Raw genomic sequence first — 16,124 nt, 5'->3', positions numbered from 1 at the left:
TCTGCCACGTCCACGTCCATCACGATGGCCGAGCCGGTGCGAGTTGCTCCTTCGCGCGCTGGTGCTCCTTGAGGAGGCCGAGGTTGTAGGCCTGGTCTGCCTGCGTCTGCTGGAACTTAAGCTCCTGCTCCTCCCGCAGCATGTTTGTGTAGTGCACATGGGCCTTGCCGATGGTGTGGCCAGCATGCACCAGCCAGGAGGGTGGTGCCGGATCGCCCTCCATTGGGGTGTCGTTGGCCTCCGTCGGCTGGTCAGCCTACCAGCCGACAGCAATGGCGGTCATCTCCTTCTTCTGCTTCGAGGAGAGGGTGTCCCAGAGGGCTTTGGAGCACGAGGAGGCCATGGCGGGCATGGTGGAGTTTATGTGAGGAGAAAGGGACCGGATCTGGAGTAGGTTCCTCGGCAACCTCATATCATTAATGTAGGGCGATGGACCGACGGGGTTTCGTTTGAACGCGGAGTCGTCGCTTTACCGGGAAGCGGACATGGGTGGCGCTCTCTCGATCGGCGTGCTGCTTCAATGCCGGCATCAATGAGAGGTCACGTCCGCTCTGGCCAGAGATGAATGCGGCACTGACGTCAGAAGCAGCGTTGACTGTTTTCAACAGGAAGCCCGTTAGAATTTCCCTACTCTGTAATGAACTGCATGCTATCTGTTTGTGTAACAGACTGAATGTCATCTGTTTGAAGCTTTCTAAACCTTTTTCAAAATGCAGTGTGGATGTGTCATTCGCTCAATTCTGCTGTAAGTTATTTCTGAGGAAAAAAATGCACTCACACCATTTCTGTTGCCGCTGAACAATCTAACCATGAGCACAAAGATAAAAAAAAGTTCTTTCTGAGAAAAGAATGCACTCAGACCAGCTTGGTATGTTGCTGGCTGGCTGCTTCCTACTTGTCTGGCTATGTATTTTCTGGCCAGCTGACTCAAACAAGACCAACTTCATTCCAGGACATGAAGTTGGTAATACATCCTGCACCTGCAGTTTCACCCTGTTCTGATATCCTGACATCTAAAGCAGTTTCCTCATTTGGATATTGTTTTCTTTTTCCTCTCTGAAAGGAGAGCGCACTGCAATCCTGAAACAGGAAAGCACATTCCCGCCCTGAAGTAAGGTACTGAAGGCATTGGACTAGAACTGGCCTCTGAATTAGCTCAATCAACTGCATATAATAAAAGAACTGAAATGAAGAGGGATTATTTTGTACGAGTAGTTAGCAATGCGGATTGAAATGCATAGCCAGGCAAAGGTTGTAATAATGAAGAAATCAACACTAAGAAATTAAGTCACGATGGAAATTAAATCACGCTAGAGATTATCAGCTCATCTCTAGGATAACTTCTTTTTCCAGAGCCGCCAAATAATATGAAGTGACTGTAAACAATAGGGTAGAAAGTCTGACTTTTAATAGATCATCATGTTGTCCTTACATCTGAATACCTGACAAGGTCCACTCCACAAACTTGACTGCTTACACGATCTTAGCTTTTTGCAAGGTTAATCAAACGCAAGATAAAACACTCCAGGTTCTATATTGTATCCTTCTAGATGGCCATTATACATACCAAAGGGCAAAAGCAGACCAATTTAGTGGTTAACTGTCGACTTGCATCACATCGGTCGTCACCATCTTGATAATCGACGAATCAGCCCTGACCTCCAGCACTGGTGTCAGGGCTATTCAAACCCTGGAGAATATGGGCTTGAGCTTGCAACGCGGCGTTTTTCCAGCACCTCATCATCCTCGGTGTCAACACCTGACCAATATCTAAATATTAGGAGTACTCGAGTTGCAGATATTCAAAAGCCAGTGAGCAAAGAGGAAGGAAAGGACGGGCAGCACTCAGTAAATTGCTTGCAGAAAAAACATGGGAAGAAGGACAGCAAATTGGTTTATTGACCACAAAGTATCAAACACTCTCTTCCATGTGTTGTCCAGTGTAATTAGTAGTCCAAGTTTAAATACATAGCAGGAAAAAGGAATGTAGAAGTGAATCCTAAAGGAACTTAATAATAGTTGTAAATAAATGGTGGCTTCCTGTTACGGAACTTCACAAGTTATGTAGTAACCAAATTTCTCACTCAAGAAAAAATACTCAGGGGACTCAGTAGCGACACTCAACATACTATGTGTGTGCTCTGTCATCCTAGAAAAACTGATTGCTTGCATTTGGCATGTGCCTGAGACAGAGGAACATGCCGTCAAAACAAACATAGGCGCCCAACTGATTTCTAATCAAACTGTTACTGAGCACAAGCTGACAAACTATTCTTGCTATCTGAAAAGCAATCCATGGAACAAAAGAATATTCAAGCTCGCGACCTCAATTTTGCTCACATCATATATAGGAGATGCATTAGCGTTAACATTAGCGGTATCAACAGATCCGTCTCATATTTTTTACCATATTAGTTATGCAGATTTATCTGAAATCAACATCATGAGATAAATTTATAGGTGTAAAGATGACAACTAAGGACCTATTCGCCTCATTATATCTATGAAAAGAGAAAACAAGATAATGCATGACTGACTTGAACAATATATCTATTAGTTTGACCACAAGAAACATTTCTCCAAATGAATTGTTGCCATGTTATGGCGCTTCTAGAAGGAGGATGCGAGAGGGCCGGCCGGGGGCCTTTTGCCCACGGCCAGGCAAGAGGGAAGGGATTTCCTTCTTAATTCTTGCTTGATTAGATTGATACATCTCCTTTCTTTATATAGAGAGGTTTACTTGATTCCCAAGCAAGGCTTACTTGACCCCTAAGCAAGCGAGCATTATCTCTAATTAACCCTAAGACTAACGGGCCCATTAGGCCCATTACGTACTCTAACACTACACCCCACCTGGACATGCAGCTTGTCCTCGAGCTGCAGCCTAACCAACTTATAACCATGACTCGACGCAACACAAACCTAACACCTAAAAACAAGCCTTTTACATCTCGGCTTGTGTTATTACTCTCAACCTGAAATAGACTCTGAAATAGACTCGGACGCTTTATTTTGGACGTGCACGTGTACAGCCACCTGGATCCCATGGACACCACCTGGACAAAAGGAGTGCATGTGTATGGCTGTTGGTCTGCACCGCACAGGAAAGAGTGGAGGACTTGCGATGGAGAATGACGAGGAGGGGTGCGCCCCCCCTCCAACCGCCGATGTCGCAGACTTTGAGGTCGCTGCCCGCGGGGAAAACAGCATGCCCAACGCCCGTGGGGGAAACCGCATGCCCAAGATCCCCGACGCAGCGGACGAGATCGAGGTCCTTTGCGCAGTGAAGGGCAACTTGAAGAAGCGGCAGCTGCAGACCACGCATCTCCTGCACAAGCCGCCGCGCTAGGAGGCCTCGCGCAGCAGCCTGCAGCCTCACCGCCGCCGACACATGGCGGGTAGCGATCCAAGACGGAAGCGGTGACGGCGATGACGGGGACTTGATCTGCTGGATGTGGACGCCCTGGGATGGCAGCGACGCTGATGGGAACGAGGTCGTCGCAGTCCTGTCGTAGGGCATCCCATACTGGGCGGCGAAGCTGACCGGCGGTGGCTGCCGGAACTGCAGCAGCTGCTGCGGTGTCGCGCCGGGCAGCGGTAGCGGCTGCTGCGGCGGAGCGTCGGGCGCGGCGGAGGCCGCCAGGAGCGGCGGCTGCCACTGCAGGCAGGGCTGGGCGATGGTGGCGATGGATGGCAGCTGCAGCGGCCCGGCAAGCGCGGCGGAGGCCGCCTGGTGCGGCGGCTGCCACTGCAGCCAGGGCTGGGCGGTGGTGGCGATGGATGGCAGCTGCAGCGGCCCGGCGAGCGCGGCGGCGGCCGCCTAGTGCGGCGGCTGCCACGGCAGCCACGGCCTTGCGGGGGCGGCGATGGGCGCGGGGGGCGCCGCAAGAGTCGGCGACAGCCACTGCAGCCATTGCGGGGTGGCGACAGGCGGCGGCTGCAGCGGCCCCGCGAGCGCCACGAAAGCCGCCGCGGGTGGCGGGTACCATGGCAGGGCCGGTGGGCCGATGGCGGCGACCGGCGGCGGGGGTGGCGGCGGCCCGTAGGGTCTGGGTAAGTATAGCAGGATCTCCCTGGACCGCTGTGACCAGGTCATTGAGGACCCCGGTGACCTGCTCCGGGGTGAAGACGGCGGTAGGGGGCGCGGTGGAGGAAGGCATCTGGCCGGTGGAGGCACCGGCGGTGGAGTCCAGCGGCGCGGACGGGGAGATCAGCGGCGCGGTGGTGATGGGCAGCGACGCGATGGTGGAGGTCGGCAGCGGAAGAGACGGGCTTGACGGCAGTGAAGACATGATCGAACCGAAGCTAACTGATACCAAATTGTTATGGCGCTGCTAGAAGGAGGATGCGAGAGGGCCGGCCCGGGGCCTTTTGCCCACGGCCAGGCAAGAGGGAAGGGATTTCCTTCTTAATTCTTGCTTGATTAGATTGATACATCTCCTCTCTTTATATAGAGAGGTTTACTTGATTCCCAAGTAAGGCTTACTTGACCCCTAAGCAAGCGAGCATTATCTCTAATTAACCCTAAGACTAACGGGCTCATTAGGCCCATTACGTACTCTAACATGCCATCTAGTGTTTTTTTACGAGTCCATTAGGCCTCCAGCCTACTTTTTACACTTGTCCTTATGATGGCAATTAGAACAGGAAAACAAATAAATCACAATTGTGCTCCTGAGCTTGATTAGTCCTGCCACAAGCACAATAAAGTAAAACAACTACTCCCTCCATCTCAAAATAAGTGTCTCAACTTTATACTAACTCTAGTACAAAGTTGTACTAAGGTTGAGACACTTACTTTGGGACGGAGGGAGTACCAAATAGTGTAAACAAGAATAAGCAATCACAGTAATGTACTATGAAGCATCAGACAAGCTGGGTGATAACTTGGACACAACAGAAAGTTTACCATTTGATATTGTCGGTGACGACAACAACGATGGTGGGAAGTTTCTATATACACATGGCGAACTGATGCCACGTCTGACCACCTTCTCAAGTTGGAATGTTTTGATGTCCAACGTGAAAGTGTCTCCCTGTGATACAAGAAGCAAGTGCCTCTCTGTTGAACCCATGAAACTGTACCAAGAAGAGACCAGTGGAATTGTCCTCTCAAACTGCCACTGGCTGGAACTGCCACCATTGTTTCGCCTAATTAGATAACTGATATGAGATGTGCCATGTGCAAGCACAAACATCCCAGTGATGCCTTCCCCTGCCTCCACAATGGCTATACCCACATTTTGTCCTGAAGCTTGGGGTGGGAGGTCAGCAAGTGAGAACTCCATTTTCTGGGTGTCAAGCACCAGCAACTTCTCCCTGCATGCTGTCACCCCGTAGAAGCAGCCATATGCGTGCCGGTACCAGAAGAATGAAGCAAAGCCTGCAATCCATGGAGTGCCTCGCCATTGTCCGGTGCTGGAAGAGAAGACGAAAGCGCCCTGCTTATCTTTATCCCCCCAATGCGCGATGGAGATCACTGTGAATGATGTCTCTTCTGCGGTCTCCTCCGCGTCGCCGAGGAAGGACTGCCGGTATGGGTTTTCCACTGAATGAGGAACCCACCCCTCAACTTCAGGGATCAGGGGAAGCAGGCGGTACCGCCGGTGCAAGGGGTCGCACACCGCCAGAGAATTATCCAAGGGAGATCTGCTGAGGAGGACGCGGCCGCCGCGGGCGTCCCGGACCTTCCAGTCCCGAGCGGGGCCGGGTAGGAAGGAGAAGGAGAAGTCGGCGGCGAGGGCGACGGCGCTGGCTGCCGACGCGGAAGGAGAAGGCGGGAGTACGGGGAAGAAGGCTCCGGTTAGAGCGAGGAAGCCGAGGAGGGGAGGGTCGTGGAGCTTGCGGAAGCGCCGGAGGAAGGGGCGGCCGGCGACGAGGCGACGGAAGGAGACGCAGGCGCCAGAGGTGCGGATGACGTCGCCTGGCGTGGGCAGCCGGAGGAAGATCTCCGCCACGAGCTCGTCGGGGATCGGCAGCGAGGCCATTTCCTGGAAGCCATCTCGCGACGGCAGCAGACGAGGAGAGGAACGGCGCCGTTGGTCGAGGATGCCCGGATCTACGCGAGGGTCCTCGCTGGTCTGGCCCTCGTCCGCCGCGCCGCCGCCCATCCCGCCGCCGGTGGTGAGAAGCAAGCTCTATTTTGGTGGGTTGGATTGGTGAGCAGAGCACGGGAGACCAGAGTCAGAGTGAGGAGTGAGGAGTGATGGGATTCAGGGGAACGGGGGGCGCCTGTAGCTACATTTTGGAATATTCGGAGGGGCTTCCTGCAAATGTCCCAGCATCACACCAAGGTCCCATCCTGGCCCTTGATTGCCCATCCGGCGGCCACAAATTCGTCCCTTGAGATTGAGGTTAATTAACTTCCCGGAGCAGGAAAATTCCAGGCTATATTCTATCCTTCGTTCCTTCTGGATGGCCAAATTACAGACCAAAATAGAGACAAACCCAGACCAACTTAGTGGTAAAAAGGAACACTACTAATATTTTTCACCTTTGAATTGGAGAGAGGCTAGCTAACTTGTGCATAAGCAGGCAAACAAGCAATAGCTTCATAACTATCCCAAAAAGTTGTTTTTTAACCAAAAAAACTATTGGAAATAATTTAACTGTTTTATCGCTCAAAATAATAGTCCGGGAGGCCTCAAGGGAAAAAAAGCATACTTGTATTCTAAGGCCACAAAATTACAGTAATATCCTCCCATGTTCGTTTTTGGTTAAACTGTCAATGATTCTAAGCATGAATAACTGAAAAAAAAGGGTTGGCATCTCATCTCCAGGCTAACTTTTTAATTCTTCACTGAGATATCGAAAAAAAACTGAATGACTGTAACAATAGAGTAGATCAACACTGCAACTAGATATCAATAGATCCTCCTGGTCATCTCCTTATTAACCCTGACCACCTGACAAACTCCATTCCACCAACTTGGAGTTGTAGACATACATCAACCTGACCAACATTTACTTTGACTTCTCGCAGAGCCTTAGTTAACCTAATGAGTATGAAGAAACAAAACATAGCTAATGCTTTCATCACCTTATCATGCCAAAAGCAACAATCATTGTCAGATCGGGGCACACAAGATGAATGCTCCAGGTTCTGTTCTATCCTTGTGGATGACCGTATTACAAACCAAAGCGGATCAACTTAGTCGCCAGCATTCGAGTTGCTTTGCAGCCTCAGCACCATCTTGAATCCTCGACACGCCAGCTTGACCTCCAGTGTCCAGCATTCACATCAGCACTATTCTGACCATGGCGTCTATGCGCTTGAGCTTGCAGTACAACCTTGTTCCACTGTCTCCTTATCGGCCTCTTTCTTAAAACCTGCCCAATATCTCAAAGTTTGCAAATGTTCAAATTGTCAATATTCAAGAGCTTGTGAGCAAAGCAGAACAAACAATAGGTCATATTAACCACAGCGCAATTTGAAATATGCAAGAGCAAACACTTCTTTTTATGTGTTTTAACTTTTAGGGCATGCAAACATTCAGAAATGAATATTGTAAAAAACAAGTTGAGCCGCAAAAAAAATCGGTAGCTCTGTGACTGTCCCATTTCAACACAAAATAGCTAGTACTCCTATGGAATAACAAATTTCTCACTTGGGTCAGTGAAGTAAAAAAAAACTCAAGGATCTCAATTGCAACAATCAACAAACTATGTGTGCCATCCACCATCCTACAAAAATGATTGGTTGCATACAGCATGTGCTTTGAAGGACTGAGAATAGGCAGGTGAAAGTTTGAACTCTCTACAAAATGTGGATGCAATGCTACCAATTTATCTCGAGCACAAGCTGGCTCACTTTCTTATCACAAGATGGCAAGCTCTTCTTGCTATATGAATGACGTGCCTCCTGAGCAAACAAAGTTGGAATGATTCCTTCAGAAACTATTCGACATCATTCCAGTTTTACTCATATCATCATCACAAGCTGGCTCACTTTCTTATCACAAGATGTGCAATACTTGCATCCTACTTGTCATGTGCGCCATTTCTTCGCCAGCTGACTCAAACAAGTTACCTGACCCCACCAGTCGACCAAAACAAATGTGATTTGTCCTACCCAGCACCAAAGTACGGTCGATTGGGGATCACAATTGTCACACACAGTATCGCTGTCCTCTTGTTCTGCTGTACAATTTAATCATCCTAAACTTTTTGTCGATGATTCAGGTTCACTGTACATCATGCAGATTGTGCAATCCTGCAGTACATCCCGCGCTTTTACCACTTGCATGAATTGTGTGTACCAAATTCATTTTGTATATAAGCTTGTAAAGGTCTCTTTTGCCATGAAATATCAGGCCCCGTGGTCTCAGAACATGTTCGATGTCCTAACATCTATATCACTCAGATCTATTGATTGTGAAGGAAAGCGATGGGGCGCAATCCTGACACAGAAAAGCACATTGCAAGCCTGAAGTAGTCGAGCAGCGCCTGTCCCTCAGCAACGCCGCCAAAGGCTTCAAAATACTGCAATACAGGCACGTCGTGAGAGACAGGACAAAAATATACCATTCAAAGAACTTGAAAACACCTCGCTGATCGGTCGGAGAAGACAAGTAGACAACCAAGCTGGATACATGACACCGACACTCCGAGCCCATTCATCTCTGCTCAGCAGATTCAGGTTCGGGCAGGCATGTATATACAGCAAGATCATAGTTAGTTTGAATTCTGACAGCCTTCATTGACATACTTCAGCACTTTTTTTTAACATACTGATCCTTTATACTTACCTTATTTGGCAAATGCACCTATCATAGTTCAATCAAAGGCACACGATGCTAAACTCCAACACTCCAAGCTTATTTCATCTCTGATCACCAGATTCAGGTTCACTAGGCAGGCATGTAAGTATACAGCAAGATCATAGTTACTTTCAATTCTGACAGTCTTAACTATCATACTTCAGCACAATTTTTTTAAGGCAAACACACCAATCATAGTTTGATCAAAGGTACACGATGATAAACTCCAACTACATATAAAAAGGAGAAAAAACTAAAATGAAGAAGCCTTGTTCCTAATCTGCAATGCAGATTGAAACACATAGCCAGAGAAAGTCGCGGTGAAAGTCAAGTCATGTTAGAGGTTATTATCTCATCTCTGGGCTTACCTTTTTTTTTTCTTCAGTGACATCAAAATTTCTGAAATGACTGTAAACAAAATAGAGTAGATCAACAGTGCAGGTCTGACAGTGCAGGTCTGACTTATAATAGATCGTCAAGTCTCCTTAATTCCAAACACCTTGACAAGCTCCATTCCACAACTTCTCAAAAGGTCTTAGTTCAACTAATGATTCCACAAACTAAACGCTGACAATGCTCTCGCTGCCAAACAAACACAACATTCAATGTTGGATTAAGGAACACAAGATAAAACACTACAGGTTTTCCCCTTCAGGATGACCATATTACAGACCAACTTGGAATACATAGCAAGAAGACCAAAAAAAAAACCTCGGCGCTATCTCCAATACTCAACACATCAGCCGGACCTCCAGCATTAGCATCAGCACTATTCTGACCAAGCTGACTATGTGCTTGAGCACTGCAGCGCAAGCCTTGCTCCAGCATCTCCTCATGTGCGATCTCCTGCCGAATGTCTAAAAATTAGGAGTATTCGACTTGCAGATATTCAAAAGCTTGGGGGCAAACAGGAAGGAAATGACAGGCAACATTCAGAAGAAACATGGGAAGAAGCACAACACAAAGGAAATCAGCCTTCTAAATTCTTTTTACCCATGGTCCAATTGGTTTATCGACCTCAAAGTCTAAAACACTCGCTCTTATGCGTTTAACAGAGTAGTTAGCAGTCCAAGTTAAGATACTCCCTCCGTCCGGAAATACTTGTCGAAGAAATGCATAAAAATGGATGTATCTAGAACTAAAATACGTCTAGATACATCCATTCCTCCGACAAGTATTTTCGGACGGAGGGAGTACATAGCAGGAAAAAATAAATGTAGTGAATCCAAAAATAAACTTGAAAGTTGTGAAGAAACAATGGCTTTCTAGACTTCATAAGTTACCTAGTACTCCCTCCGTTCCTAAATATAAGTCCTTTTAGAGATTTCAATATGGACTACATACGGAGCAAAATGAGTGAATCTACACTCTAGAATATGTCTATATACATCCGTATGTAGTCCCTAGTGGAATCTCTAAAAAGACTTATATTTAGGAACGGAGGGAGTAGTTACCAAATTTCTCACTCAAGGAAAAGTACTTAGGGACCTCAGTAGCAACACTCAACAACCTGTGTGTGCTTTGTCATCCTACGAAAACTCATTTCTTGCATTTGGCATGTGCCTTCATTGAAGGACTGAGACAGAGGCACATGCCGCCAAACCAATGATTTCAAATCAAGCTGTTTGTAAGCACAAGCGGACAAACTGATCTTGCTATTTTAATGGCAAGTCCATGGAGCAAAAGCATATTCAAGCTCCCCACCAAAATTTTGCTCACATCATATACAAGTGTGCATCATTAGCTGTAACAATGACACGGCCTCTTATTTGCTACCATATTATTAGTTATGCAGGTTTATGTCAAATCAACATCATGAGATAAATTTATAGTTGTAAAGGTCACAAAAAGAAGATATCCCCGCCTCCTTATATCTATGAAAAGAGAGGACAAGATAACACGTGCTTGACTTGAACAATCAAAACGGTGATCTGGATTTAAACTTGTAATATCATCAATTAGCTTGATCACAAAAACATTTCTCTGAATCAATTGTTGCCACCTGGTGTTTTTTTAATGATTCCATGAGGCCTCCAAAATGCTACTTATAGTGTGCATGATATTTAGTTTTATTTGTCCAGCAAATGGCAATTAGAACAGGCAAACGCATATATCACCATTATGCTCATGGGCTTGGTTAATTTTGCCACAATCACAGAAAAAGTAACAGCTAGCAAAATGTAAACAAGGATTACCGATCAGAATAATGAACTATGAAGCAGCACTCGATATTGTTGGGGACGATAGCAATGATGGTGGGAAGTTGCTATATACATATGTCATGGGTGTGCCAGGTGTTGCAAACACCTTCTCAAGCTGGAATGTCTTGATGTCCAGCGCGAAAGTGCCTTTATCGAGCAATGAGCTTCCTGAATGAAACAAGAGCAAGTGCCTCCCTGTTGAATTTGTGAATCTGCACCAACGAGAATCCAGTCGGATTGTCTTCTCCAACCGCCACTGGCTGGAACTCCCACCATTGTTTCGCCTAATCAGATAACTGAGGTCAGATGTGTGATTTGGAAGCACAAACATCCCAATGATGCCTTCCCCTGCCTCCACAATGGCTATATCCACATATTGTCGTCTCGCTTCAGGTGGGAGGTCAGCAACTGAGAACTCCATTGTCCGAGTGTCAAGCACCAGCAGCTTTCCCCTGCAACCCGTCATCCCGTAGAAGCAGCCATATGCATACCGGCGGTAGGAGAAGAAAGCGAAAGAAAACCCTGCAGTCCATGGACCAGCTCACCATTGTCCCGTGCTGGAAGAGAAGACAAAAGCGGCATGCTTATCTTCGCATCGCGCGATCGAGATCACTGTGAAGGATGTCTCTTCTGCGGCATCCTCCTCCTCTTTAAGGAAGGAGTGCCATTTGTTCACTGAACTAGGAACCCACCCCTCGACTAAAGGAATTGGGGGGAGGAGGTGGTACCGCCGGTACAAGGGGTCACACACCAGCAGGGCACGAGTACGGAAATGAGAGCGAGATCTCTTGAGGAGGACGCGGCCGTCGCGGACGTCCCGGACCTTCCAGTGGTGGGCGGGGGTGGGTAGGAATGAGAAGGAGAAGTCGGCGGCGAGGGCGACGGCGATGGCTGCGGACGCGAAAGGAGAGGGCGGGATTACGGGGAAGAAGTTTCGGCTCTCGTCAAGGAAGCCGAGGAGGGGCGGGGCGTGGAGCTTGCGGAACCGCCGGAGGAAGGAGCGGTCGGCGATGAGGGTTCGGGAGGAGACGCAGGCGAGGGAGGCGCGGACCAGATCGGCCGGGGTGGGCAGCCGGAGGAAGATCTCCGCCACGAGCTCGTTCTGAAGAATTGGTTTCAATGTGTGGTTCGGTCAGTTAACAAGGCTCAAATGAAGCGGTGTGCGACAGGTGAATCAATCCGTTTCGGTTAATACAAAGTCGAGTCATCTATTTTGAAACGGATGGTATACTCGATTTTCATCAAGTGTTAACTTAATTTTTGAACCAATCGAGTATATGTGTAGTAGTATGAATTAAGTTGAGAGTTTAAAAATTCCCCAAAAAGAGATGAGAGTTCAAAAAGATGATTTGTTTTTCGTATCTTTTAGACGAATGCGTCCAGTGCGTTCTTTGGATACATTTGTGTCATTGCACAAATTGTTTGGAACTTGAATTTTTCGGTATTTTTCGCAAATGACAGTAAGAAGCAATTGTTGCATCTATCAAACAGCAAAAAAAAAAGTTCATGCAAATAAAAAACAGCAAAAATGAGTTCAGGGATTTCTAAACTTTACACCATTCACCACTGGAAAATGAGATGTCTTTTTTAACCAGCCGGTTACAAATTTAACCGTGTTCTGTTCCAACTCTTACTCACCCTTAGTTAATTAACTAAGTTCTGTGGGGCAATACAAGGACACAAAATACATCGGCACCAAGTATACAAACTAGCACTATGTTCCAATCACGGTGACAATCTAATTCTATTGAACTTTACAAAGCCAGAAAAGTTCTCCATTTATGAGCAAGTTTTGGACATGATTTGTACTTCACTACACCACAACTCTTAATTAAGGCAGTTAACCATGGGGAGAAAATACAAGAATAAGGGCATAATATCCGTCTGAAATCATGCTATTGCCAGCAAAAGTGTTTAAGGTCAGGAAAAATGTCAACAGAAGTAGAACAACGCGGACACTCAGACTGCCACCAACAATGCCTACTTTTCAACCCTAGTGAACCACAACACATTATCTTTAGAGACTGGGTATGGCTTCACATCAAAAATAAATGGGTCTAAACGCGCTAGTGCAAGAGACTCCGGAAAGACCAACAAATTTCACATCGAAAAATCTTTTAACTGCCGCCATGACTAGGACTTATGCCAACATTCACTTTGTCCCCCAAATCGACCAGCCTTACCCTCGACCACTGCCGCCCCCAACCACCTTCTTCAAGACCCCAGGCCGGCTCTAACCCCGACCACGTTGCCGAGCACACTTCATCGTCCCCCAACTACTATCCAGGCAGCCATGGCTTCTCCATGCTTTCTTCCATGGGCATCACCGCCTCTTCTCTCTGTTGGAAATATGCCCTAGAGGCAATAATAAATTAGTTATTATTATATTTTCTTGCTCATGATAATTGTTTATTATCCATGCTATAATTGTATTGAAAGGAAACTCAGATACATGTGTGGATACATAGACAACGCCATGTCCCTAGTAAGCCTCTGTTGACTAGCTCGTTGATCAATAGATGGTTACGGTTTCCTAACCATGGACATTGGATGTCGTTGATAACGGGATCACATCATTAGCAGAATGATGTGATGGACAAGATCCAGTCCTAAGCCTAGCACAAAGATCGTAGTTCGTATGCTAAAGCTTTTCTAATGTCAAGTATCATTTCCTTAGACCATGAGATTGTGCAACTCCCGGATACCGTAGGAATGCTTTGGGTGCACCAAACGTCACAACGTAACTGGGTGGCTATAAAGGTGCACTACAGGTATCTCCGTAAGTGTCTATTGGGTTGGCACGAATCGAGACTGGGATTTGTCACTCCGGTTAACGGAGAGGTATCTCTGGGCCCACTCGGTAGGACATCATCATAATGTGCACAATGTGACCAAGGGGTTGATCACGGGATGATGTGTTACGGAACGAGTAAAGAGACTTGCCGGTAACAAGATTGAACAAGGTATCGGGATACCGACGATCGAATCTCGGGCAAGTACAATACCGCTAGACAAAGGGAATTGTATACGGGATTGATTGAATCCTTGACATCGTGGTTCATCCGATGAGATCATCGTGGAACATGTGGGAGCCAACATGGGTATCCAGATCCCGCTGTTGGTTATTGACCGGAGAACGTCTCGGTCATGTCTGCATGGTTCCCGAACCCGTAGGGTCTACACACTTAAGGTTCGATGACGCTAGGGTTATAAAGGAAGTTTGTATGTGGTTACCGAATGTTGTTCGGAGTCCCGGATGAGATCCCGGATGTCACGAGAAGTTCCGAAATGGTCCGGAGGTAAAGATTTATATATGGGAAGTCCTGTTTTGGTCACCGGAAAAGTTTCGGGTTTTATCGGTAACGTACCGGGACCACCGGGAGGGTCCCGGGGGTCCACCAAGTGGGGCCACCAACCCCGGAGGGCTGCATGGGCCAAGTGTGGGAGGGCACCAGCCCCAGGTGGGCTGGTGCGCCCCCCACAAGGGGCCCAAGGCGCAGGAAGAGTGGGAAGGGGGGCAAACCCTAGGGCAGATGGGCCTTAAGGCCCACCCTAGGTGCGCCTCCCCCCTCTCCCCTTCTGGCCACCACCCAGATGGCACCTGGGGGCTGCCGCCACCCCTGGGGAGGGAACCCTAGAGGGGGCGCAGCCCCCTCCCCCCCTATAAATACATGAGGTGTAGGGGCTGCCCAATACATGAGTTTCTCCCTCTATTGGCGCAGCCCTACCTCTCTTACTCCTCCTCTCCCGCGGTGCTTGGCGAAGCCCTGCAGGATTGCCACGCTCCTCCACCACCACCACGCCGTTGTGCTGCTGCTGGATGGAGTCTTCCTCAACCTCTCCCTCTCTCCTTGCTGGATCAAGGCGTGGGAGACGTCACCGGGCTGTACGTGTGTTGAACGCGGAGGTGCCGTCCGTTCGGCACTAGGATCTCCAGCGATTTGGATCACGACGAGTACGGCTCCTTCAACCCCGTTCTCTTGAACGCTTCCGCTTAGCGATCTACAAGGGTATGTAGATGCACTCTCCTTCCCCTCGTTGCTGGTTTCTCCATAGATAGATCTTGGTGACACGTAGGAAATTTTTGATTTCTGCTACGTTCCCCAACAGTGGCATCATGAGCTAGGCCTATTGCGTAGATCCTTTGCACGAGTAGAACACAAAGTAGTTGTGGGCGTTGATTTTGTTCAATATGCTTACCATTACTAGTCCAATCTTGTTTCGACGGTATTGTGGGATGAAGCGGCCCGGACCGACCTTACACGTACTCTTGCGTGAGACAGGTTCCACCGACTGACATGCACTTGGTGCATAAGGTGGCTAGCGGGTGCCAGTCTCTCCCACTTTAGTCGGAACGGATTTGATGAAAAGGGTCCTTATGAAGGGTAAATAGCAATTGACATATCACGTTGTGGTTTTGCGTAGGTAAGAAACGTTCTTGCTAGAAACCCATATCAGCCACGTAAAACATGCAAACAACAATTAGAGGACGTCTAACTTGTTTTTGCAGGGTATGCTATATGATATGATATGGCCAAGAAGAATGTGATGAATGATATGTGATGTATGAGATTGATCATGTTCTTGTAATAGGAATCACGACTTGCATGTCGATGAGTATGACAACCGGCAGGAGCCATAGGAGTTGTCTTTTTTTATTGTATGACCTGCGTGTCATTGAACAACGCCATGTAATTACTTTACTTTATTGCTAACCGGTAGCCATAGTAGTAGAAGTAATAAGTTGGCGAGACAACTTCATGAAGACACGATGATGGAGATCATGATGATGGAGATCATGGTGTCATGCCGGTGACGATGATGATCATGGAGCCCCGAAGATGGAGATCAAAAGGAGCAAAATGATATTGGCCATATCATGTCACTATTTGATTGCATGTGATGTTTATCATGTTTATGCATCTTATTTGCTTAGAACGACGGTAGTAAATAAGATGGTCCCTCATTAAAATTTCAAGAAAGTGTTCCCCCTAACTGTGCACCGTTGCGAAAGTTCGTCGTTTCGAAGCACCACGTGATGATCGGGTGTGATAGATTCTTACGTTCACATACAACGGGTGTAAGCCAGATTTACACATGCGAAACACTTAGGTTAACTTGACGAGCCTAGCATGTACAGACATGGCCTCGGAACACAAGAGAC

At 47.6% G+C, this 16,124-nt stretch overlaps 1 protein-coding gene across 2 annotated transcripts; it reads right to left on the bottom strand.

Annotated features, from left to right (window-relative positions):
- Positions 1–791: 791 nt before the first annotated feature.
- On the bottom strand, positions 792–6,195 carry LOC123133358 (uncharacterized). 2 transcript variants are annotated; one of them, XR_006465238.1, is made up of 3 exons: positions 4,910–6,195; positions 1,568–1,759; positions 792–1,164 (listed from the first exon to the last, which is right to left on the bottom strand). XR_006465238.1 is itself a non-coding variant. In XM_044552851.1 (2 exons), the coding sequence occupies exons 1-2, from the start codon at positions 6,108–6,110 to the stop codon at positions 1,680–1,682; spliced, it is 1,281 nt and encodes a 426-aa protein (XP_044408786.1). In that variant the 5' UTR covers positions 6,111–6,195; the 3' UTR covers positions 1,389–1,679. The 2 variants fall into 2 exon arrangements, 1 of the variants encoding a protein (XP_044408786.1); XM_044552851.1 differs by lacking the exon at positions 792–1,164 and having other exon boundaries at positions 1,389–1,759.
- Between the last annotated feature and the right edge of the window lie 9,929 nt (positions 6,196–16,124).

Source organism: Triticum aestivum, chromosome 6B (assembly GCF_018294505.1).
Source record: "Triticum aestivum cultivar Chinese Spring chromosome 6B, IWGSC CS RefSeq v2.1, whole genome shotgun sequence".
NCBI lineage: Eukaryota > Viridiplantae > Streptophyta > Magnoliopsida > Poales > Poaceae > Triticum > Triticum aestivum.
This window is presented reverse-complemented; position numbering and strand designations above follow the sequence as displayed.